Source organism: Rhineura floridana, chromosome 9 (genome assembly GCF_030035675.1).
Source record: "Rhineura floridana isolate rRhiFlo1 chromosome 9, rRhiFlo1.hap2, whole genome shotgun sequence".
In the NCBI taxonomy this organism is placed as follows: Eukaryota; Metazoa; Chordata; class Lepidosauria; order Squamata; family Rhineuridae; genus Rhineura; species Rhineura floridana.
In genome coordinates this window covers 56,242,869-56,270,024 of record NC_084488.1, presented here as the reverse complement: position 1 = coordinate 56,270,024, position 27,156 = coordinate 56,242,869, and the positions used below count along the sequence as shown (strand labels likewise).

At 43.5% G+C, this 27,156-nt stretch overlaps 1 protein-coding gene across 1 annotated transcript in view; it reads right to left on the bottom strand.

The window, feature by feature from the left end:
- FSTL5 (follistatin like 5) overlaps positions 1-27,156 on the bottom strand; it is a 591,837-nt gene that overhangs the window by 360,990 nt on the left and 203,691 nt on the right. Inside the window, exon 4 of the mRNA XM_061583858.1 lies at positions 6,024-6,272. Coding sequence (XP_061439842.1) covers positions 6,024-6,272 — 249 coding nt within the window. The remainder of the gene's footprint in view (positions 1-6,023; positions 6,273-27,156) is intronic.

Sequence of the window (27,156 nt, the reverse complement as noted above, 5' to 3'; positions counted from 1 at the left end):
CCACTTTTTCAAAAATGGACTTTTTGCAGTTAGGAACGTGATGGGGAAATGCACTGAAAAATGTGGAATGTGTGAATGATTAACAGGAAGACATATAAGCACTCCACAAGCAAATCAGGATGAATGTTCAATTAAGATCTCAAGGATGCAAAATTCCATTGGTATAATTAGTTTTCTGACAAGTGTCCATTAGTAGCCACAGCTCATAGCAAACAAACCAAACTACTGGCATAAATCCTGATAGGTCAATGGCGGGGGGGGCACATTCCTTAGAGGATAAAGTGGCTCCTAGTCATGATGGTTGTATCCTTCCTCCAGTATCATAGGCAACATCTTGCTTGTGGACATCTGGTTGGCCATTGTGGAAACAAGATGCTAAACTAGACAGGGTTTTGGTCTGATACAGTAGGGCTCCTCTTAGGTTCCTACAGAAAATAAGATGAATCAGGTATGTGAATCTTAGCAACTTACAGCAAAGGAATTAAATTAAAGCCTACATAGAGCCGATTGTAAATTCACATTAATAACATATACAAGTGTTCTTGAGTTTAACGTGTTCCATGTGTCATATATGAGAACGCCTCTCATGATAGTGCAGAAATGCTAGTGGAATTCCAGCTTCCACACCTTCCATCCTTCCAATACTTGGACATTCCTAAAAGGCCATCCTACTAGCATTGCCTTCACATTTTATGTTCACTCACTTCCACAAGTTGACAGTCAACCGTTATGCTAAACTTTTAAACTGAATTACTATAAATTCCACAATGTAAAGAGTTATTAGCAGGGTAGCAGTTATGGTATGGAAAAAATGCAGTGTAGTGGTCACTGTATTTCTCCTACACTGCAGAGAGGAGACAACAAGACAAGACAAGTCTATATTTGTGTTGCATTCATATTAAAATTGTAAGCTGGATGTTATTTCTAGGCAAACAGGCTGTTTTATGCTATTTATAAAATTTCTGGAAGCCTTCAAATTTAAAAGGTTCTATTATGTACTAACAGAACTGAAATTGTATCCATAACTTTAACTTCTTCCTTGGTGATAAGCTTGCCAGAAATAAAATGAATATAATGCACTGCCTCACGTACAGTATGAAATGCTCCTGCCCTTGTGTCTGCTTGTAAAAACAGTGCCTTACCTTATCTCTCTCTCTTTTCAAAAAGAGAATATCTTTTGTAGGTCATTCAGCCCCACATTCAGCTATTGTTAGATAAATCACTTCTCTGTGCTCAGTTTGGAGGAACTTGACAATCACAACGTCTCTCTCTCTCTCACCCCAGTGGATATGCACTGAAATGTCCACTGGCTTAAAATGCAATTAAAGTGCAGGATCCTGTCTAAAATTAAACTTGATGGCCTATAGAGAACACATCTCTTAACAGAGCTGTTGAGATAGATAGACCACTTCCAGACTGAGGATGGCAAAAAATGAACTAGAAAGTCATAGATCAATGGACCTTTTAAGACGCATGCAAAATCTAACCAGTAACTCCATATGCATTTGATCAAAGGGAAATCAATTTATTATAATTCTTGAAAACATTTTAACAGGCAATATTTTATTTTAGGTAAAGTTTGTATGCATAGAGAGGTTAGTTTTATGAGTTATTTGAAATAGGCTCCCTGTGGAAGTCAGAAATTTCTGCATCACATGCTTGCTTGGATTTCATAAGTACTTCTCAAATCAGCATCAGTGGAACAGATGCAGTATTGGAGTTGAAATACTGGTGCCATATGAGAGCCAACTACAGAAGAACAGCAACCATGTTGTAAAAGTTGCATGTAAATTAGGACTTTACAGCAAGATGTAGTCAACATTAGGCAAGCTCCAAATCAACCAAAATGTAGTAAACGTTATGTATGTTCCAAATTTTCTGTGAGAGCAATGTCCAAAATTATGTCATGCCATTGTAAAACTGTCAGAGGGTCTCACCTTTTGAATTTTCAGCCCCCCATTAATTTTGTTAAGTCATCTCTGTTTCACCAGCTTACTTTAAAAGTCCTCAAGCCTTCCCACAATCCACATAAAACAAAAATGTAAAAATATCAAAATAAACATTAGTAAATGCCCCAACAGATAAAAGCGTGAAAAGCAGAATCAAACAGCAGCAACAAGATACCAGCTGATTAAAAACTAGATAAGGTTCTTAAAATAATGGAAAACCTTGAGACGACAGGATAAGATACAACCGCAACTTAAAAGTTAGGCCTTTAGTAGTAAGCCACATACAGGCGACCTCTCCAGTGTTTACATACTTGTCCATTAACATTTGGAACTGTGTTACTATGACACCATATTATTCACTGTGGTCACCTTTTCAGACCAATGTAATAGGTATCTTGGTTACAATGATGTCAAAAGCCGCACCTGATCTATACTCAAGACTTTTCAGAAGAAATATTGAGAAAGCTGAACATAGCTGGGACATATCTCTGTTGGGCTGGTGACCAGTAGGCATTACTGTCTCTAGTTGTTTTCCATGAAGCCTGCAAGTTTGAAGACGTAACTGTGGTTAAGGGGGAGTTATGTCTATGCCCTGTCTGGGAACGGACTGCCAGGGCCGTTGCTATGGTAGCCATCTGATAGCGACTGGGAAAGTTCTAACAGAGTCTATGTGTTGTCGGTCTTCTGAATTATGTCTCTGAGCTGAGAGGCTGTCTTTTGTGTTTATCTATGGAGAGAGATGTACCAGAAGGGGGGTGACTGAAGAATCTCTACATGTATTTACTCTTAAGCCTCTGGCCTTAATGTCTTTCAGTAAAGACTCTTAACATGCTCTGAAGAAGTTTCTTGCTCAACTTAACTCCAACGTAATGTATGCTGTTTCACACAACAACGCACACAAGCCAACAGTGGTAGCAGAGGATGGTTGCGCTCCACAGCACATTACACGGGAGTAAGTTGCTGGTCTGAACGGCAGACGGAGTTCCAGAGAGGGCAGCTTGATTGATTGAACCAGATGGAGGTGAGCAACATGGCTGTAAACCTGTCTGGGGGAGGCTTGCCGATGGAACGGCTTAATGAAAAGAATTATGGCAGCTGGAAGCCGAGGATGCGGGCTTTGCTGATAACAGAAGATTTATGGGACGTGATTAAGGAAAAAACCCCGGCGGTACCGACTGCGGCCTGGAAGCGTTGAGACCAGAGGGCGCAGGCGTTTATAATCTTGGCTCTATCGGATTCTCAACTGATGTGTGTGAGAGATGAGCCGTCGGCTAAACAGACGTGGGACGCGTTGCAGGATTTGTCCCAGGAATGGCAGTGGAGCCAGGAGGCACAGAGAGCCCAGCCGGTGGAGGCTGTCAGAAGCAAGGAGGAGAAATGTGCCGAACCGGAGCAGGCTCTCGAAAGCAGACAGGAAAACAAGCGGGAGCAGCAGCGGCTGAAGTCTTGTTTTGCCTGTGGGGCCCGTGGGCATCTCCGTAAAGATTGTGCAATCAAGCGCAACTCCAGGGACGGAGGCTTGAAGCAGGGAAGTGTGAACTTTGTTTGTAAACAGAAGTCTAAAGACTTGGAACAAATTAACTTTATTCTTGACAGCGGAGCAAGCCATATATTAATCAAAGACAGGAGTCTGTTTTACACGTCTACAGATGAGCAGGACTTTGTTTTACTTGCTGATGGATCACGGAAATCCGTAAAAGCTAAAGGTCTGGTGAAATTTGACAAGCTTGGAATAATGACAGACTGTTTGTTTGTTCCGGAATTGGCTCATAATATTTTATCAGTTAGAAAACTGGTGAGTTGTAATTATTCAATTTTGTTTCACAAATACCAATGTTTTGTAATGAGGGGAGATCAAGTGTGTTTGCAGGGAAGCCTTAATGATTCACAGTTTAAAATGTCCATGGGTGTGAAGTGTGCTGATGCCTTGAGTTCAATGGGGCGGAAAGGGAATGACGGTCAGGGCTGTAAACAGACAGCCATAAAAGGCATGCCGTCAGTATTCACTGCCCAGATGGAGGACGTTCACAGAGAACTAGAAGAGCCAGCATCATTTCAAGCAATCAGGCTGATGCCTGAGGCAGAGCAGCACAAATGGCAGCAGGCCATGCAGGAAGAATTACAAGCCATGCAAAAGAATGGCACGTGGACATTAGTAAAGTTACCCATGGGTAAAAAGGCCATAGGTTGCAGATGGGTGTTTAAGAAGAAGAAAGCAAGTTCCGGGGAAGTACAGAGGTACAGGGCACGTTTGGTTGCCAAGGGATTCACCCAGCAGCATGGGACAGATTATGATGCTGTTTTCGCCCCGGTCGTGAAACATGAGTCCATTCGTGTGCTGCTGAAGCTGGCAGCGATGCAGAACATGAGTGTAAATCACTACGATATAGGGACGGCATTCCTACATGGTGATTTAAGAGAGGAGATATATATGGAACTGCCTCCGGGTTCTGTGTCAAAGGAAGGGTTCGTGTGTAAACTGCATAAATCAACATATGGACTGCGGCAAAGTGCACGCTGCTGGAATGAGAAATTGGACAGAGTGTTGCATGGAATGGGATTCCAAAGATGCAAGGCAGATCCATGTGTGTATATAAAGAGACAGGGGATGAAAACCACGTTCTGTGCAGTTTACGTTGATGACATAATGTATTTTTAGCATGAGCAGCAAGAGGAACAAGAATTTAATGAGCAACTGGGCAGGCAGGTGGACACAAAGAATTTGGGGCCTGTCACACACTATTTAGGCACGGATATTGTGCGTGCAGAAGACGGAAGCATAACATTGAGTCAGGAAAGTAAAATAAATCAGATCATAGAAGAATGCAACATGACAGAATGCAATGTTGTGAAGACTCCAATGGTTGTGGCTTTCCAACAGAATGTGCAGGAGACGCCTTGTACAGATCCTGAGAAGTACAGGCGCATAATAGGGAAATTGCAATATTTGGTGAAGGTGTCTCGCCCAGACATATGTAATGCAGTCAGTATTTTAAGCCAGAAGGTAGAGCATCCTTCAGAGGCTGACTGGCAAGGGATTAAAAGGATAGTGCGTTATCTGAAAGGCACGAAGACAAAGGGTCTGGTTTTGTCAGGAGCAAAGACAGGAGGTCTTGAATGTTTTGTGGATGCAGATCATGCAGGGGAGCTGAGCAGTCGTAAGTCAACCTCTGGCATAGTTGTGATGTGGCACGGGTCATGCATTGACTGGAGCAGCAAGAAACAAAATGTGGTTGCAACATCAAGTGCAGAAGCCGAGTATGTGGCCCTGTCACAGGCCTGTAATGAGCTACAGTGGTTCGCAATGCTCATGCAGGAGATAGGCATTGATATGCAATTTCCAATTACTGTATATGAAGACAATCAGACCTGCATACTGAAAATGTATGATGTAATGTACTGAAATGTATTGCAAGAGGTATTGTAGAAATGTATTACTGTATGACTATGTATTATGGAGATGTATGTCATGTGTATTTTACAGTCTTAATGGAAAAAGGGGAAACTGTTGGGCTGGTGACCAGTAGGCATTACTGTCTCTAGTTGTTTTCCATGAAGCCTGCAAGTTTGAAGACGTAACTGTGGTTAAGGGGGAGTTATGTCTATGCCCTGTCTGGGAACGGACTGCCAGGGCCGTTGCTATGGTAGCCATCTGATAGCGACTGGGAAAGTTCTAACAGAGTCTATGTGTTGTCGGTCTTCTGAATTATGTCTCTGAGCTGAGAGGCTGTCTTTTGTGTTTATCTATGGAGAGAGATGTACCAGAAGGGGGGTGACTGAAGAATCTCTACATGTATTTACTCTTAAGCCTCTGGCCTTAATGTCTTTCAATAAAGCCTCTTAACATGCTCTGAAGAAGCTTCTTGCTCAACTTAACTCCAACATAATGTATGCTGTTTCACACAACAACGCACACAAGCCAACAATCTCTAGGGAAGAAAGTTTTGTCAAATTAAGTTCCACCACCATTTCTTCACTATACACCATGCCACTTTTCCTGACACTTTAATTGAATGAACATATCAACATATGTAGCTGATTAGAGTCTTCAAAGTATTGTCCAAATGCACTTACCTTTGAAGAAGCAGTCTTCATTGTGAACAATGGTAATCTTTTGCTTTTTCAGGCAGGCAGCTCGGTGCACTTCACAATGATTTTCATAGAATTCGCCATCAGAACCGCACACAGGCTTGTAGTGAGGTTTGCAGTGTTCCATGCAGACACACTCAGCTTGCCCTGTTCCTCTGTTAACAACACAGTGCCTACCCAAACCACAGTACTTATTTTCACACGATCCAAGGGGAGCATCATGATTCACATATCCTGAAGAGAAAAATAAGAAAATACTGTCACATTGTATGCCATCACCTTATGATTACTGTCATACACAGAGTGCCTCAGAAATAAAAAATGAAAAATGAAAACAAATAATCTTCTCTAAACGGATATATTCTTTTGAAGGATCATGCACTGCTCCATGGGATTTTTTTTTAAAAAAAATAGAATAGCATGCTGTACACCTGGAGTTTGTAATACATTGTGTCAGAAGGCAGACTTACTCAACATGTGACACTTAACATAATTTTTCTTGCATAGAAATCTCTTGATATAAATTTTTGCACAAAATTCCAATACTCTGGAAGTAGGGGAAATTTCGAAAACATGACTGAAGTATATGTCCTAAAATAACAGAATGAAAAAGGACTCAACCATGTTTAAAGGATCCGTTTAAAGATTCACTTGTAATTTGATAGTGCTATTAATAATGAGTTCCTCCATATTTTATACTCTTTCATTTTCCGACTGCAGTGGCCACAAAGTGTTGTGTGTGAAGTCACCTAGGAAGCCATATTTGGTCCCAGAAGTTAACCCTGCAGTTTCCGTTGTACTAATTTGTCTCCTACAAACTTACTAGCAGATTAAAAGTGCATTCCTGTGGTTCACACTGGAAAACAATATAGTCTTAGACACAAAATGTCCACCAAGGCAGTATAACGACCCAGTAATTTATGTGAGTTGTCACTGGCATGAAATACCAAACACCAAACACCTGATTTAATACGAAAGGCCATTCACTTCATTTGAGTAGGATATATAACTGGATGCAGTCTTAAGTATTATGGAACATATAAATATAAGGAAATAATATTGTATCAGGTCAGCTCAGCCCAGCCTGGGATGGAGAAGGAGGCTATGGTGATGTTGATGGTAGCAACTGACAGAGTTATGGGCTTCTGCCTAGTCTTGGTGACTATTCCTGCCTATGCTTTCTCATTCTGTGACTGAGATGGTGGTTGTGGTAGATTTAGCAGAGGGTTGGCATGAGACCACTCATTCTGCTACCCAAGCCTACCAGCAAGGGAGCAACCAACAGAAGCCAGATTTGTATCATAAGGACCTGTATCCCATGTGATAGAGCAGTGGTTCTCAACCTGGGGGGCCAGGACCCCTAGGGGAACCGTGAAGTAATTCAGGGGGGCTGCAAGCAGTAAAGAAATGAATTATTTCTTTCTTTATTTTTAAAAAGTCTTCATTCCCTGGATGCTGTCTGCTCCTCACTGCCACTGCAAACAACACCTCCCCCTTGCTCCAAATGAGAGAGGAGGACTTTTGCTGAAGTGGCAGAGCGTCTTTCAGGCATGCCGAGGGCAGGCATCTGCCTATAAAACATGTGGCAGATGCCAAAGGAGGCTGAGAGTGGAGCTACCAGGAAGAAGAGGGGATTACTTTTGTCGACTCCTGTTTCCTTGCACTCCCATTAGAGTTACAAGTCTCCAGTTTTCGGCCGGAGTCTCTGGCTTCGGGGGTGTTTTCTGGCTCCCTGGCCAGACCACACCGCCTGTCCCTGGATCTCCGGTTTTTGCCATGGTGTGGCATGGGCACCCAGCAGGGCTGGCCACAGGGCAGGAGATCCCAAGCCCCCCCACCATTCCCCCGCTCTACTTACCTTTCTCTGCTGTTTTTTGCAGCATGCACAGGTTTGCCTTCAATCAAGATGGCGGCCAAGGTTTCCCTAAGGGGCTGAAGCCTCTGCTACCATCTTGGTTGATGGCATGCACGTGTGCTACACGCCCCTTAGGGAAACCTCAGCCACCATCTTAATTGATAGCAAACCTGCGCGCGCTGCAAAAAACAACAGAGAGAAAGGTAGGTGAAGCGGGAGAATGGTGGGCTGCTCTGAAGCTTCTGCCCTGCTATCCTGCCACAGATTGCAGAAGGGGAGTGCAGGGCCCCATTAGCTGGTCAGCCACTGTGAGAAGAAGATGTGCTGGAGTGGATAAGCCCACATTGGCCTGATCCAGCACTGCAGGGCTCTATCTTCGATTGTCTCCATTTTGGTTAATGAGTGTGCCAAGGTACTGATAGTCTTTAACAAGTCCAATGTCCTCATTGTCAACTTTAAAGTTACATAAACTCTCTCAAACCCCCTCACCATGTTAAGGTGTGCATCCTCGAGGGGGATTATTATTATTATTATTATTAAAAAGTTGAGCAGGTTGGCTGAGGCTGGGGTCCACATACAGCAGCTGAAATGTATTTATTTATTTAAGGTGACTATGGTATTGGGGGACGAAAGTTAACTGTTCAGCCCACACAGTTTCCCTGGTCTAAATCTCTCTCCTCTTCAAGCTGCTAAATGGACCAAATAGCTGTTGTGTGTGAGAAAAATATTTTCTTTAGGGACATAGCACAGCTGAAGGATTAAACCCTCCTCCTTACTGCCAGGCTGTTCAAACTGGGTAGATGGGAGAACTGATTTTCATCATCTCTCTCTTTCTCTCTCTTTCTCTCTCTCTCTCTCTCTCTCTCTCTCTCACACACACACACACACACACACACACACACACACAATGCACATGTTCCACTCTGCCCAGTCACCCTAAGTAACGTGATGCTACCAAGCCTCTTTCTTTTGTGTGACTGACCAGGCTGGCTGCAGACTAGTTTTTCTTGTGACTGACAGAAATAGAGCATAGGGACTGAAAGATCTTTCAATTTCGGTTCTCTCAGTTTCTCATTTTTCCAATCTTAAATTCAGTTCTCCCATTTCTGCAGCAATTTACATTTTAAAAAAATCCTCATGAAAATTCTCTAACATTTTAGTGTGAATTTCTCCTAACACACACATTTTTGTAAGCAGTTTTAACAAAGGTACACATTTTTTGCAAGCCACTTCTCATTATCTACTGCACTTTTGCATGTTAGTTTCACTCATAGATTCATTTTTATGCACACTTTGCCCTCATATATGTATTTTTCTAAATATTGTTTAGTTGGCAAACTGCATCACAAAATTCTAATAAATGCGAATTTCTAAGGCTGTGTTTTTGTTCTCATACTGATTTGAAAAGTTTGAATTTGATAAATTCTGCTTAAAATGTGAACTGTATCGAAATTCTCACCCACCCCTAATAGGGGGCCCTGGCATTGAGATAAAAGAACTGGGACATGTAAACACAGGCAGTACCTAGCTGTGGATACCTTCAAGGAGAGCATTTTCCGTTGGCCTCACCTTGAGCTTCATTCCAGGCTCTTCCCCATGTATTTGATTTTTTTTTTAATTCAACCATTGGAAACAACACAACAGCACCTGTACAAGTAATGTGCACACCTTATTTAAGTATTAATAGGCCTTGTAACTTGGGACCCCTCCAGAAGACCTCTTTTTATTGTGCATTCATTATGATTTATGCTCATTGTGAATGCATTTCAGAGTATTGGGGCAGTTATACCTGATCCTGCTTTCACTACTGTTTCCACCTGCAAATGTTGTGGGGCAAACATACCGCTTGTCCCTTAGCTTCCTGCTGAAATCATGTAACTTTTTTTTTGTCTTGTTTTTATTGTGCTGCAGTGCAAGAGTGTCCCTCCAGATGGCAATAATGTGGTAACATTGGGGAAGCATTACAGAACAACTAATAAAATAGTTGTTACGGAACAACTCATAAAAGTGGAATGATGTGTGGACATCCCAGTATAAATCTACTTGTAATGCACTATTTTTGCATCAATGACATGTTGTAGAATACATTTGCAAAAAAAAGAAAGAATAATAACCATCTGGAGGGGTTCTCATTCTGCTGAGGAAAGCTAGGGGAGACATATCATGCAACCAATTACAATCTTTGAGACTTTTGAATGCTAGCCTACATGCTATTTTATTCAAGGTTAATTAGCTCAGATTAGTTAAGGCAAAGCAGTCAATAAGCATACTTATAGGAGATTAAAAGCCTTCTGTCGAGCTCAGTTCAGCCCTCATTCCCAGAAAGTTATTCTTAGGTCTGAAAGACACTAGTCGAATATCAGCTGTGATCCAGAGAGTCTGAATTTGCATGTGCAACACACTGCATTTTCTGTTTATTCTCCCTTACTGTAGCTCTCTGTGCGGCTCATTTGTGCAAGCTGATAAACAGTTTAAATTCATCCTAGAACCCAGGGAGTTTTGAAAGTCTCTTGTTTGCCAGATTTTTTTTTTAAGTGTTGGGGATGGAGAGACTACATTACTGGAAGCTGTGTGTGAAAGACTATCTACCGAATAGATCAGTATGAATTAATGAACCCTCAATACACCATCTAGCAGAGAGCTAAGAAAGGCCTAGTGGAATTATACACTGTAAATTGCATGGTATGGCACAAGGAAAGATGATGATATACTGCAGATGCAGTTATTCTGTTCAGTGTACTATAACTATAAATTCTATTTGTAGTCATTTAAGAAAACAGTACAGCACTATCAATTATTTCAAGAGCCATGACAAAGGCAAAAGCATATCTTCAAATTCCCTGGCAATATTTTGTTCTATGGCTGTGTTTCTGTTTGATTTCCCTGAACAACTGAACTCTAGGACACATTTCACAGCCATTGGCCAGGGATCCTATATGCATGTATTAGGTAAGATGAGAAGTGAACAGTTTGGACATATATGTCCATACTGCATGATCTGATCTCCAGGGGAAAGATCACACAAATTAGGAAACTGTGAATATGAATGTGTATGTATATTGGTTTATGACACTTTACTCTGCATGTGTAGTGCATGTTTGAACACTCACTTCTCCACCATGTGTAAAGGATCCCCAGAATTATTAAATTGCTACCATAAACATGGAGATAGCAGACACTAATACATTAATTCAAAATTTAAAAGAAAACATTAACATCCCATGCTCCACTGACCACTGTCAGGGCCAGTTCAAAAGGGTGGCTAGGTGGGGCCCTGGCTGAGGGGCCCTGGGGCTACAATGCCCCTGAGGGGCTCCTCCACTCCCCTTCCACGATCCATGGAGCTCCTGAGCCACCCGCCATTCCCTCGCTCCACCTACCTTTTTCTGCTGACTTGTTTTGCGGCTGCCATTAACCAAGATGGTGGCCGAGGTTTCCCTAAGGTGCTGATTCCCCTTCTGCCATCTTGGTTGATGGCAGAGATGTGTGCACGTAGCACACGAGTGCCATAAACCAAGATGGTGGCAGAGGCTTCAACACCTTAGGGAATCCTTGGCCGCCATCTTGGTTAATGGTAGTGCTGCACATGCAGCCCACATAGCTGCAAAAGACATGAGACAGGTAGGTGGGGGGTGCGCACATGCTGGGACCCGGGGCAAGCTGGTGCCCAAGGTTCCCGGCATACCAGGGGTGGGCCCTGACCACTGTAACAACTAAAACTAAGAGACAGAGAGGAGGTTGTGAGGTTTTTTTAACTGCTAACTTTAATAGTTTTTCTGTTACATACTTTCAATAGTACATCCAGATTAATTGTGCTGGAGTTGTTATTTTCCAGATGAAATTATGTCTAAATGTGAAGTTTTGTTGTAATAGTTTTGTGCTCCAGATAAACCCTCCACTAAATTCCTACTGGGAGAAAGGGTGGGATATAAATCAAATAAATAAACAATTTATTTATTTATTTATTTATTTATTTCTCACCCTTCCTTCCAGCAGGAGCCCAGGTCAACAAATAAATAAATAATAAACAAACCTGCCCTTATAAATTCCTAATACAAATTAGTAGTATGTATCTGATTTCAATTACCTCATATATATGACATTTAAATGGCCTAATAGAGATCTTAGATTTACTTTGCAAGGCCCTGCACTGAACCATTAATGGCCAACAGAAATTTGACACTGTCATACTTATCTTGATTCCACCAACACTCTCAGCTTTCTATATTGCCTGAATTATTCCTCCAAAGCACCAGTTCTGAACATCCAGTGAACAGCTGACTATTAAGGCCCCTCTACTACAGCTCTGTAGCTAGGGTGGAGCAAATGGGTGCATCACCCCTCCCCCAGAGCTGTGCTTCAGCCCCCCAGGATGGATAGATGGATTTATTGATTGATTGATTGATTGGAAATTGTCTTTTTAACTTGTGACATGACAGACAAATTAAAGAATGACAGTTTGTTTTAAGAACAGGGGCAATTTAAGAACAGAACCCTCTGAAAATTTCAGTGAATAAGGCAGAGTGAGTGCACAACAAAAGCCTCATCTGGAAGAGCCCCCCAAAGTCTGCTGTCTCAAGAATTTCCCTGACTGGGGGTGGATTTTTTATGATCACTGTCACCCTATAATTATTTAAGTGATCCCGGGAAAAAAAGCCTGTATTATGGGCTAGAGTTAGGCTCCACCCCTTGGACTTTCCTCTGATCTGCTTTTCAGTTTCAGTTTCAGTTGTGCTGTCTACTGAGCCAGTAACAAAGAAGTATGTTTGTTTGCCTATAATAAGAAGTAAGAGCTTTATTATGATGATGAGTAGAGCACAATCAGGCACTTATTGATAAAGGGTGGAATAAAGAGGTAACTTAAAGTGATCAGAAAAAATATCTATCCTGTTACCTTTTACTCTTGGTAAAGCACTCGCTATGCTCACAATCACAGTGGCTATTGTGTCTTCTTTTTCTTGAGTACTTGATGGCAAAGGATGAAAACAGCCTCAGAGGAAAAGAAACACTGCTGTGCACACTACAGTTAGCTAGCTGGTGAGCCACTTAGGCTGTAACTTAGGCCTATGTGCAGCTCCACATAAGGCCTTTTCAGGGTTTCTGGACAGGCAGAAAAATCAACCCAGCAATCAGTAAAAAAAAAAATCAAACTGCTTTCTACAGTTAAGTTCCAATTGCTTAGTTAGTCCTTTATATATCAATCAGTTAAAGAGTTTTCTCTTGATTGTCCAACAGAAATTAAAATCTAGAAAGAAGGACCATCAAGGAGGAGTTAACAAACACACCCTAAAGTATTTAATTTATCTCTGCCTTTCCCTAAGCTTGTAGTATGGACATGTTTGTTTTTCGGGTGGAATCTAAAACTGAGATACCTAATGCAGCATCAAAGGCAAGCTCAGGAGCTCACTGTCATTATCAAAGTAGTTCAATTCATGAAGAATCAGAACACAGGGACAGACCATAGGTGAAAGAGGACTGTAGTTATAAGCAAAGTCTGGTATTCCTGGGGATCTCTCTCTCTCAAAAAAAAGGTGAGACAATTCAACACAATAAATTTCAATCATACCCAAAGAACAGTGAGAGCCATAATTTCTGATATGAATGGTTCCAGAAATATGAATGGTTAGAGAATGCTAAGCTCTATATTGGTTTTTAACTTCTTATAGCATACACTATTTTGTTTGTTTTACGCCTTTTGGTATCCTCTTGTTCACTGAATCCTTAACGTCCTTTTTTTCTTATGAAACAAAAAAAACATGCCAGTCATTTAATTCCTGGTGTACATACTTAATTTTCTGTTAATTTCACCTTTCCATAGCTCATTATGTAAGTTAACATACTCTGCATGGAAAAGGAGCGAGGGGGAAGGTCACTGCCTTTCCCATTTCCCTGGCTTGGCCCTCACAACCTCTCCATCAGTATGTATATGTGAAGGGAGGGTATTAGCTAGTGTTTTGCACCTTCCCCATAAATGCGCCACCTAGAAATGTGGCTGCCCCACCTAACTAGGAAGGCTGGCTACTGGACTGCCCTACTACCTTGCCCTACATTCTTGTTCCCACCTGCTCTGAAGTTATTGATATAGTGCTGACAACATACTTCTTATACTTGTAGGAGATCCCTCTGTCTTCTTCCTCTCACCTATGGGTATAAAGAGCCCCAAGCCTTTAGCTGCTTTCAGTGTCATCTGTTGAACTGCTTGGCTAGGTGAAGCAGCCACAGCATGGCAACAAAAAGGAGGGTCCTTCACACTCTTACCAGTTGGCTCTGGGAAGCAGCAATGCAGGTGGAGTGCAACAGCCAGCACTGTACAAGTGCATGTTTGCTGAGTAGAAGGTTCGGTAGGCTGCTGATTTTAGCAGGGGCAACCATCCACTCAGTAACCATGCACGTCCACCATGCCTGTCGCAGCACCACCTTCCAGTACTGAAGAGTAAGAGCCTGAAGGTCCCTCCCCGCTTCATCAGACTGCTATTGCTCCCAGCAGTCTTGCCAAGCAGCATGGCAGACTGCCTCAACAGATGCCTTTGGCTGGGAATCTCCTATGCACATAGAAAGAGTGTCCCTGCAAATCATAGGATCACATGAAGGACAAAGAATGGCAAGCTGTTTTATTTTATAGACCAACTTGATGGCAAGGGACAGACTTCCTGGTACAAATCCTTTACCATTATTACCAAAATTAAGTGGCCAAGTTTGCTGATGACACTAAATTGTTCAGGGTTGTTAAAACAAAAAGGGATTGCGAAGAGCTCCAAAAAGACCTCTCCAAACTGAGTGAATGGGCGGGAAAATGGCAAATGCAATTCAATATAAATAAGTGTAAAATTATGCATATTGGAGCAAAAAATCTGAATTTCACATATACGCTCATGGGGTCTGAACTGGCGGTGACCAACCAGGAGAGAGACCTTGGGGTTGTAGTGGACAGCACGATGAAAATGTCAACCCAGTGTGCAGCAGCTGTGAAAAAGGCAAATTCCATGCTAGGGATAATTAGGAAAGGTATTGAAAATAAAACAGCCGATATCATAATGCCGTTGTATAAATCTATGGTGCGGCCGCATTTGGAATACTGTGTACAGTTTTGGTCGCCTCATCTCAAAAAGGATATTATAGAGTTGAAAAAGGTTCAGAAGAGGGCAACCAGAATGATCAAGGGGACGGAGCGACTCCCTTACGAGGAAAGGTTGCAGCATTTGGGGCTTTTTAGTTTAGAGAAAAGGCGGGTCAGAGGAGACATGATAGAAGTGTATAAAATTATGCATGGCATCGAGAAAGTGGATAGAGAAAAGTTCTTCTCCCTCTCTCGTAATACTAGAACTCGTGGACATTCAAAGAAGCTGAATGTTGGAAGATTCAGGACAGACAAAAGGAAGTACTTCTTTACTCAGCGCATAGTCAAACTATGGAATTTGCTCCCACAAGATGCAGTAATGGCCACCAGCTTGGATGGCTTTAAAAGAAGATTAGACAAATTCATGGAGGACAGGGTTATCAATGGCTACTAGCTATGATGGCTGTGCTCTGCCACCCTAGTCAGAGGCAGCATGCTTCTGAAAACCAGCTGCCGGAAGCCCCAGGAGGGGAGAGAGTTCTTGAACTCGGGTCCTGCTTGTGGGCTTCCCCCAGGCACCTGGTTGGCCACTGTGAGAACAGGATGCTGGACTATATGGGCCACTGGCCTGATCCAGCAGGCTCTTCTTATGTTCTTATGTTCATATTTGCTCTTGCTGTGCCATCTCAGCTTTCGGAAGACTTGTATGAATCCAAAACAAATAACTATTTGGTCCAGTTAATGCCCAGTTTTCCCATTCTGTGGGGGTAACACTACATTGCATTCAATGACAACATACAGGGCCTACATAGACATGCTGTACAGAGAAAGAATGACTTTTCATACTCCAGGAAGAGGCATAACTGGGCATGGAAAAGAAAATTAGGGGATGCCTGCTCTCATTTTCTGGGAACTGTTTTTCTTCACTATAGATTCTAAGCTTCTCCATGAAATCCATACAATGATTTGCACAAGCTATCAGATCAAGACCGTTCTCCTTCGTGCCCATTAACAGAAGGCCTATCAGCTCTGTGCTGCTGAAGAGCATGCTGAAACATGTCAACAAGTGGCAGCAGACATTGCTACCACACCTGCAAAGAAGACTCAGATACATGATATTGGTGAACTGTTATATTTATTCAAATATAACAATCCTTCTTTGCAGGAACTGCAGTCAGATTGTCCAAATGAAGGAGATTAAGCCAAATCAAACCAATTCAAACCAAATGTATCTACCGTGTCCTGTAGGCCTAGATGGAGTAGCCCTCGGACAACTCTAAAAAGCTCCGCTGGGCGGGAGAGAGATGACTTAACAGTGGCGGCGAAATGTTGTTTTTTCGCCGCCCTCACCACTCCTACATACAGCTTAGTGGACGTACGAACCAGCGCATAGTTGCATTCGTCAGGAGTTCGTCTCCATCTCCGCTCAAGCCGCCTCCTGTCTTGTTTCATCGCTCTCAGCTCTGGAGTATACCAAGTAGCTGAATGAGCTCTACAGAGGAGAGGGCGCACAGGAGCGATCGTGTCCACAGCCCGGGTCATCTCCGTATTCCACAGATTAGCCAGGGCTTCGACAGGAGCGCCAGTCCTATCAGCCAGAAAATCCCCCAGAGCCCTTTGAAAACCTTCAGGATTCATTAGTCTCCGGGGGCGGACCAATTTAATAGGTCCCCCACCCTTGCAGAGGGAAAAGGCCACTGAAAGTCTAAACTTCAGCAAGCACTTTGTCCATGACAAAGGGAGAGATGTAAAACTCCCCACATCCAGATTACTATCCCCATGTCCAGTAGCAAAGATAAGGTTGAGAGTATGCCCCCATGTATGTGTTGGGCCACTAACATATTGAGACAGCCCCATGGTTGTCATGGCGTCCATGAAGTCCTGAGCCACCCCGGACAAAGTAGCCTCGGCATGAATGTTGACATCCCCCAATACTAATAGTCTGGGGGATCTCAACAATACCTCCGAGACCACTTCCGTCAGCTCAGTTAGGGAAGCCATTGGGCAGCAAGGTGGGCGGTACACCAAAAGGATTCCCAGTCTGTCCCTCTGGCCCAACACAAGGTGCAAACACTCCAGACCAGTAACTGCATGGACATTGTGCTTGGTGAGTGAGATGGAACTCTTATAGACCACAGCAACCCCGCCTCCCCGACCCTCAGATCTACCATGATGCTGAACCAAGTACCCCGGTGGGCAGAGCTGGGAGAGACTAACTCCTCCCTGTTCGCCCACCCAGGTCTCAGTTACGCATGCCAGATCGGCTGCCTCGTCCATAATCAAATGATGGACGAGGTAGGTTTTATTATGTACCAATCTGGCATTCAATAGCAGCAACTGGAGATCTGAGAGTTGGCTGAGAGGACAACCAACAACCCTGCAGATATGAGAAGGACCGGAACAAGATACAGCCACTATATGTCTGGGCCGTGTTCCCCTTACCTGGCACGTCCTTCTCATAACACCATACCTCCCTCTGCCTGTCACTACAGCAATTGGGGCCCCCTCAAGTCTCCCCGCTTGATGGAAAAACCTCTTCCCCAGGCACATTGTAAACTATAAATGCAAAAACTCATATACTTAAAAATACACACTCACTCATAACATACATTCATAGAAACACCCACACATCCAATTCAAGTCCGCACAGCAAACATAGTCCCGCACTCTGTACGGACGAACGCCAACTCTGGACCTCTCTTCTTCCACGAAGAACACCATCCTCGAAAAATCCAGATGACAATGATGATGAGGAGGCGTGGGCCGCCAAGGCAGAACGCAAACCGCAGCAGCAGAGCTGGAAACACGCAACGGCAGGAAGAACGGCAGCCACGGCGGCGACAGAGTACAAGCCACCACAGAAAGAAGCGCAGCAGCAGCAGCAGCAAAGAGCACAGCCACGCCCACGATGGAAAGACAACAGCCATGGCAACGACAATGGGAGGAAACCCGCCGCCCAGCAATGCTCAGCCACAGCCCCGGCAAGCAACAAGGCGATCCAAGCCACACGAGACAGAGAGCGGGACCCGACGACAGAGGCAGCGATATCTGTCGGAACGCCTCTCCCGATACGAACCGGCTCGTACACTACGGTCTACTACGAAGGCCCTCCTCCAGGTCCCGACGCATAGGGAGGCCCGGAGGGTGGTGACGAGATCTAGGGCCTTCTCAGTGGCGGCCCCCGAATTGTGGAACAGTCTCCCCGAGGAGGTGCGCTTGGCGCCAACACTATCATCTTTTTGGCGCCAAGTTAAAACCTTTCTCTTCTCTGAGGCATTTTAATTTTAGTTAAATGTTTGTAATTTGATTTTAGATTGTGTAGTTTTTATATGCTTGTTGTATTAGATTCTGTAATTTTATTGTATTTTATGTTAACCAGCCAGAGAGCTATTGCTAGTCGGGCGGTATATAAGTTTAATAAATAATAATAATAATAATAAATTCAAACTGCTTGGGCAGGCGAGGGCTAAACTCCATCTGGTAGGGCGAAATCCCTCCAGTCCCCTGGGCATGTCAGCAGCTTTCGGCTGTGGCTCCCCAGCCAAGGATGGGGAAGCAATTCCGTCCCTCCTTGCTGGCTGAGCCTTGGGTGGGCAACCCACCTCCGCACTGTGGCCCCGCCATCCTGGCGTTCACCCCAATGCTCAAGTGAGTTCACAAGGGCACCCCCAGGTCCCTCCCATGCAACAAGCAGTGGTGGTTTCCTAAAAGGTGCCCTTCGCCCAATAATGCCTCAGTATACATTTTGTTTACCCCTCCATCTTCCTCACCTGCCCAAACTGCACGCCAATAAGGCAAGCTGACCTCACCACTCCTAAAGCCAAATGAAACAAATCCCTGCAGTATGAAGTAGGCAAAACGGGAGGGAGCTGAGATTAGAATCCCACCAAAAAATTCCTACTCAGCCCCAATATGGCAACTGGCAAAGCCCATATGGCAAGAAGGGAGGATGGGAGCAGAGAAGCAAAGAGGCTGATTTATGGGTAGAGCTGGCTTATATGCCTCTCTCAACCCTCCTCCTGATTGGCCAGATGGCCTCGCTGCATGACCACCCTGCCAATCACTCCTTCCCAGGAGACTCCTCCCAGAATGACTTCTTCAGAAAGAGGGGGTGGAGGCAAATTCGCCCCTGCCAAATGGCGGGAAAGCCATTCTCTTGAAAAACAAAACAAAGAAACACTGATGCTTTCAGGTAGCTACCACAGAGCTGAGCAGTGACATAGCATGATATGCATGAAACACTTGCAATACAATATCCAGTGCAGACAGCCAGCAATTAAAACCAGAAACCAGCTATTAATCAGTAGTTAATAGTGTAGTTCATAACACATGCAAATACACCTTCTAAAGTACCTTTGGTGCAATTAAACCAAGTATAATTCATTTGTACAAGGACCAGAAAAATTATGGTATCGTGCAAACAAACAGAAGGACCACATGGTTAACTAATGGTAAACAACGAACAGTAAGCAATGTACAGGCAGATTAAATCAATTTTGTCTAGTAATCATGGCTGCATATACATTCACTTATACTATACACTAGATAATTCACAATCAGCAGCTTACAAAATTTAAAAAAATTTGGGAAAAATTGTTTTTACTCCAAAGCATTCTGACTTAACATTATGGAGGGCACACGTGGTTTGAATTCTGTTTTACTGCTTGAGGATACTCTTACTAAAAATGTCTACTGACATCATGACAGTAAGTAATCTATAGCCAGCCTGCAAAGCCATGTCCTGCAAATGACTATCTCCTCGCTACACCTGGTATCAAATTCACTGACACACTGGGACACATATTTTGGGACATGTGACTGATGCCAGGTTATTTTTATTACACATATCACTAAGCTGTTGTAAAGTATAATGCAGTTCAAGAAATTAGTTTTCAAGAAGACAGAAGTCATGAAGACTTTCCCATACCTGTGTTTATTGGAGCAATGGGACTTGAATGGCCAACCCTTTGCACGTTACTCATGAGGAGAGTCACCCCTTTAATAACATGGAGCCCCTTCTCATGAGAAACATGTGAAGGGGGCTACCATGTGAGTTACACTGCTTCAATAAACACAGTAGTGGGGAAGAACACCCATGTGTGCGAGAGAAAAAATCCATTATGAACTGGGCCCAATCTGGGCTCTGAACTGCCCTCTTGATGTGCTTAGGACTTTCTTGATCCTATTCTTTCTTCCAAATGTCCTTATGATATGGGGCTTTATTGTAACCAATGAGCATGAGTCTATCTTAAAATGGTATTTTCAATAGTATGCCCTCCCCCACTTCATTCCAATATTAATTTTGCAAATACATTCTTTTGATCCTGAGGTCAGATGTATGTATTTGTTCTGCATTTTCCTAGTTGCTTCACCAGATGGTCCCTTGCATGAGAACAAGAAAGGAAAAAGCAGGAACATCACGTCCATTTTAAGGATACTTCCAAACGGATAAAATTAGGTGACACGCCAACAGGTGAGGATGATACAAACAGCAGTGAAATAGGTCATGTACAATAAATATGCACATGACAACAAGCTGTAATCAGTTAATCAATTATAATAATCAATTAACCTTTTTTTGTGGGGAGTAGTAATAGAAGGTTTTCTATTATCCAAGTGCCAAATTTATTGGCATTTAAAGTACATGACAGCAATATTTTATCTGGCATAGATTTAGCAGTCTAACAATGAACAGCTGCATTCTCTTATGGGCAATGTTCGAAGGGACACATATGAATGGTGTGCGAGGCCATTCATATGAGCAACAAAAGTAAATTTTACATTTGTATAGTAAACTGGTTTCTATATATGCACACACATACATCCCTCTCTCCTCCTTCAGACAAGAAGAGGCATTATCAGAGTTCAATGACACATATCTGCGAAACAGAAATACTTGGTGTGTGTGAAGCAGGGCCAGTGTGGTGGGCAAGGCCGGCACCAGGTATGTCGGGTCCCTTGGGCACCAGCTTGCCCCAGGCCCTGGTGCCCATATGCACACGCGTGCATGCACCCCACCTACCTGTCTCTCCTGTCTTTTGCGGCTATGCGCACTGGGCTGCCATTAACCAAGATGGTGACTGAGGTTTCCCTAAGGGGCTGAAGCCTCCACCACCATCTTGGTTGACAGCACACATGTGTGCTACGTGTGTGCATCCCTGCCATCAACCAAGATGGCAGCAGGGGCATCAGCACCTTACAGAAACCTTGGCCGCCATCTAGGTTAATGGCAGCCCTGAGCACGCAGCCCGCATAGCCACAAAAGACAGGAGAGACAGGTGGGTGGAGCCAGTGAACGGGCAGGCAGCTGGGAAGCTCTCTCCCTGTGATCTGCCACAGATTGTGGAAGGGGAGCACTACTCCTCCCCCACCCTATCGAGGGGCTTCTTGGAGCCCCAGGGGCCCTCAACCAGGGCCCCAACTTGGTCACCCTTTAGTGCCGACCCTGGTGGTGGGTGACTGGGGGAGAGAAGGTGTGATCTTGGGAGAGTTCTGAGAGCCAGATAGAGTGGCCTGGGGGGCCACATTTGACTCCAAAGCCTGACATTCTTCATCCAGGAAATACACCATGAAATATGCATCTTTTTTTCCTGATTTTTTTCCAAAAAAGTGTGTTTTATGAAAGAGCTGTATGGGTTGTATCTAGTGGTGTTGCTCAGCTGACCCTAAGGATTCCATCAGTGAAATGGGAAGTAATTTTCAATGATTCCCCCTCTACCTGAAGTCCCCCATGCCCTCCTAATCTGGTCTGGAGATTCCCCTAACCCTCTGGAGCACATTTTGGGAGAGAAGGGGAAATTGCCAAAAAAAAATTTCCTTCTCGTTCCACTGACAGAAGTCTTACCTTGAGCTGAGAGACATCACTGGATACAGATGATTGTATATACAGCACAAATTATTAAATTCCCTCTTTGGCATGGAATTGTTAAAGTCTGAGTCCAAACTTTACAGATCATTACTATGTCTGGACTGGAAGGCACACAGTAGACCATAGGCTGGCATGTGTTCAGAATTATTGCATCTCATAGAATCTGAAGAGGAAAAGGCTAATCCAGGAAAGACAGTAATTGGACCTCAGAATATTGTGTAATCTTAACATTACCTGCAGGTATTGCAATATAATTTATGTCATCGATTGCAAAAGACCAGGATGTCATATCCAATACGTAGGAAAAACTACAACTGACCTATGCACATGCTTCAGAAACCACAAATCAGCAGTCTTGACAAAAAAAGTGGAGCAACTGGTTGCAAAACATTTCAACACTGAGGGCCACAGTCTGTGGGACTTTTCTATAACAGCTATAGAGATGCCAACAGATCCAGCAGCACTGACTGAGAGGGAGAACTTTTGGATATATTCTCTGGACACAATGTCACCACATGGCCTGAACCTGGAGAACAGTACCAGCATTACTTAGCTTCTGCCAATGAAGCCCCTCTGAGCATTCCATCCTCAAAGCTCTATAACTGCCACCTTGGTAACAGCATTTGTATGTTAGCAGCTGATGAAGGCAGAAGCTGAAACATTTTGGTAGAACAATAAAAACCTCTGTTTTGTTAATCACAATTACATTCATATATTTTTAGGTGATGAACAGAATTCTTATAGGGATCCAGGGCAAGCTTGGGTGAAGTTCTGCTTGTTGCTTTCAAAACTGTCTGTATACTAAAGCAACTCGCATCCTACGAGGATCCAGTCTTCTTCATTCAAGTATTCCATCATGTGCAACAACAACCCAAGGTATGCAATGTTTTTACAAGAGGAAATTACAAAATGCCAACTTACTATAGATCATCTTAAAGTATATAAGACATTAAACATTGTCCCACAAAGCCTTGAGATCTTTGGATCAATTTCTATTTCGGAAAGTATCCCTTTATGTCTAAATTGTCACATAGAGAAACATCAGCTGAGCATATTCCTTATTTCTACGATTATTAAGCAGAATCTTCTGAAAATCAAGACCTTGAAACAAGCACTACAGCAGGAATTAATGTTTCAAGGAAATCCAACACCATAAGACTATGAACCTCCTGTATCTGCTCCACAAAACAGAACAGACAACTTTTACCTATGTCCATGCCACCAAAAAGAGAAATCTCAAAAGGGATATTCTAAGATATCGTCTACCCCTTATTCCATCCAATTTAACAACACAGGGTTCTATTTATAAAGAAATATTTTCCTCTGCTACAAGAATAAAAGCTAACAACAAGAAAAAGAAAAATAGGAAATTCAAAACATTTACTCCAAAAACTTCCACATGTATAACAAGACATAACTTACAGAAATGACTCCACACCAATAATAGATCTCACTGCAGGCAAAATGTCACCTAATTAAATTAGGCTTCTATCCAAAGGCCTCAAGTGACACCTAGAGAGCACAATGTCATATGTTATGTTATGTTATGTTATGTTATGTTATGTTATGTTATGTTATGTTATGTTATGTTATGTTATGTTATGTTATGTTATGTTATAGTTTATTTCTATGCCGTCTTTTGGCCAAAAAGGCCCTCAAGGCGGCTAACAAAAAATAAACACAAATAAAAAATACACATCAGAAAAGAACAATACAGTTTACAAAAATTTAAATAAAAATATTAATATTGTTAAAAAAGCAACAGCAACATATTTCAATAACAATACAATAACAAATGTCATATTGTCTCTGATGCAATACTTCGCAATATAGCACAAATGAAATGTGACATCAAAGCATTTGAAAGGAGATGCAGATTGGCTGGATTTTTTGTGAAGACTCTAAGAACAACATAGACCTCTACAACAGAGATTGTTTGCTACAGTTTCTGCAACCTAAAACTTGGACACCAAACATTAATAGGAATCCAGTCCTAGAAACCTTTCTCTTATCAATAAACAGAGTCATTAACAACCACACACCAACTCCTACTCACAACAACCTTTCAAAAGAAGAAAGAATAGCCCTAAGGAACCTTCAGTTGAGAAGGGATGTTGTCATCAAGCCTGCAGATAAGGGTGGTGCTGTCGTGGTACTTAACACTACTGACTACATAGCAGAAGGTCAAAGACAACTAAAGGATGAAACAACATACAGACTTCTTGACAAAGACATCACCACAGAACTCAACTAGAGTTACCAGATCTCTGCTTTTTGGCCGGAGTCTCCGGCTTCGGGGGTGTTTTCTGGCTCCCCGGCCAGACCACACCCCCTGTCCCTGGATCTCCGGTTTTTGGCATGGTGTGGCATGGGCACCCAGCAGGGCTGGCCACAGGGCAGGAGATCCCAAGCCCCCCGCCATTCCCCCACTCTACTTACCTTTCTCTTTGGTGTTTTTTGCAGCACACACAGGTTTGCCGTCAATCAAGATGGCGGCCAAGGTTTCCCTAAGGGGCTGAAGCCTCTGCTACCATCTTGGTTGATGGCATGCATGTGTGCTACACGCTCGTATTGCTGCCATCAACCAAGATGGCAGCAGAGGCTTCAGCCCCTTAGGGAAACCTCGGCCGCCATCTTAATTGATGGCAAACCTGTGCGCGCTGCAAAAAGCAGAGAGAAAGGTAGGTGAAGTGGGAGAATGGTGGGCAGCTCTGAAGCTTCTGCCCTGCTATCCTGCCACAGATTGCGGAAGGGGAGCGCAGGGGCTCCGCAGCTGGTCAGCCACTGTGAGAAGAGGATGTGCTGGACTGGATGAGCCCATGTTGGCCTGATCCAGCACTGCAGGGCTCTTCTTAGGTTCTTAACCCACCATCCTCCATGAGGACTAGAGAGCCACCCTTGATCCCTGGTGCTGCTCCCTCCCCAGGACTGATAGGGCGCTGCCTGGATTAACCACCCTCTGATAGTCTCCCGCCGCCCCCATCCCAAAAAACAAAACTAAACTAAACCCTCCTCGCACACTTGGGTAAATGCAGGTGGGCACCCCCTCATGCCACACCTTCTTGCAGGTTGACTTCAGTTTGGGCTCCTGCCAAAAGAGCCCCCCTTCCCCCAGTTTCCCTTCTCCCTCAAACATGCCTTGAGCAACCCCCGGCATCCTCTCCCCCCTCTGGAACTCCGCACACTCCCTAGAGAAGGACTGTGGCTGAGTGGGCAGAGCACCTGCTTCGCATGTAGAAGGTCCCAGGTTCATCTCCAGGTGGGGCTTAGGAAGACTCCCTGCCTGAAACGCAGGAGAGCTGCTGCCAGTCAGTGTAGGCAGTACAGAGATAGATGTACCCACTGGTTTGACTTGGTGGCAGGCAGCTCCCTATGCCCCCCCTTCATTGACTGCATCTCATACATTGAGGCTCAGGTACATGGCCCCTCCTTTTGCCTTAAGATGCCGCTGGTGACTGTGACGCCCTTCCCTGGCTCTCCCTGTCAGGTTCCTACCTGCGCGTGGCTACTGCCTGTCACTAGGCACTCCACCAGTCCGGACTGTCCTTTTTTATTGTTTCTCTCCCCGCTCTAGCACAGACCTCAACAGATCCCCCTGCTAGGCAACCACCAGTCACGTCCTAATACTAGTATTCCCAGAGACTCTGAATACTGGTATTGTTATTCTCTCCACTAATGCCACCATTTGTTACAGTTTCCCTTCAGCCTTGGTCATTACCTTACCCTCCCTTCTGGTCTGTGAAACCCCAGCCAAGGATCAGGCCTTTGGTAAACCAAATTAAGTATTTATTAAAGATAACAAAGCTAACAAGATTAACAAGATTTCTTCTTAAGGCACATAAGCATATGGTTTTACTCAATACTAATCCGAACTCCACCCCCCTTCTTCTCCACTCTCTCCTGGCAAACAACTCTCTAAACCCCACCAAGCAACCCACTCAGTTTCACCTCATCCACCCCCACTCTCACTCTTCCTTTTATACGTTCAGCCATTTTAAACACTCAGCCAATCATCTAGCATTCTACAGCCCATTCACTCCCCCTCCTCTTTCACTCCACTTACCATGTATCTTCTAAACAACAACACTTACCATATATACATTAATATAGGAACATCACAGTGACGTGCATACACCATGCACTAATTAATGCATGGCATATCTATAATTATAATAGGTTTGTAGACTCTGTGGAACAACTGCCCTGGTGTGCTTCCGGTGCTAGACTAGAAGGAGGAGAGCTTTAGATTTTAACATCACAGGATTTAGAAAAATGTTATTGGCTTAAGCAGAGGGTAATGGGAATGTACAACATGGTGTGTATAGTGGAAGAACTATTTCTCCTAAGGATTATCACAGTTACCTAAAATAATTCCTGCAGTACTTTGATCTTCATCAAATCTGAACTTCTAGGTATTTGTGCAAGAGATTGGATTTATTATCTGGATAGACCATATTTCATGCTCCTGAATTCCTCTAAGATGCAATGAGTGATTTAAATAATTCATTAATTTATATTATTTGGTGGAGCTAGTGTTAATGTTCATTTATTATTATTATATTATTGCTGCTGCTGCTGCTGCTGTTGTTGTTGTTGTTATATCCCAACCTTCCTCCCAGCAGGAGCACAGGGTGGCAAGTAAACAGGACAGATCTGTCCTTGAGAGAACCTCTCTCTCTCTCTCCACACACCCCTCCCAATATCCCTAGGTGTCCATCTCTTGAAGTTTGCAAAGAATTCACTGAGTTCTTGCACAGAAGTCGAGAGAAGGTGTTTTGGACAGGAAAAGCATTTTTTTTTAATGGTATGCTCCAAGCAACTGTGGTTGATACTTAATGTATCATGCTTTATGATGTCACTAGGGCCCACCCTGTGACATCACTAGAGCCCACCCCATGACATCACTAGGGCCCACCTCTTTCAGACTAGGTGAAACCCTACTGACCCCTTGTGCCATTGCTGAGGTTGTCGCTGCTATATCACCAACTGTCCAGCTGTAGTGATACTGATGGAGCACAGCAGACAGCAGGCTACTATTCTTGGAATGCTATACTCTGGAAAGCTACCCATGCGACAGACAGTAAAGCACCCAGGTAGTACTGCCAAAAGTCCAGTTCAAGAACCTTGGTGCCTTGATCATCACAGCAGTGGTAAGAACAAGATGTGTGTGTAGAAAGGGTGGGGAGAGAGAGAGATGGTAGCTGCAAAAGACAAAACTTAAATGATTAATTACACTAAGTAATGCATGCAGCCCTAATTTTAACATAATTTTGAAATGGCCAACTCAAACTAAGCAACTATTTTTAAAAAATGTATAGGCAAGAGTCTGCAAAGAGTC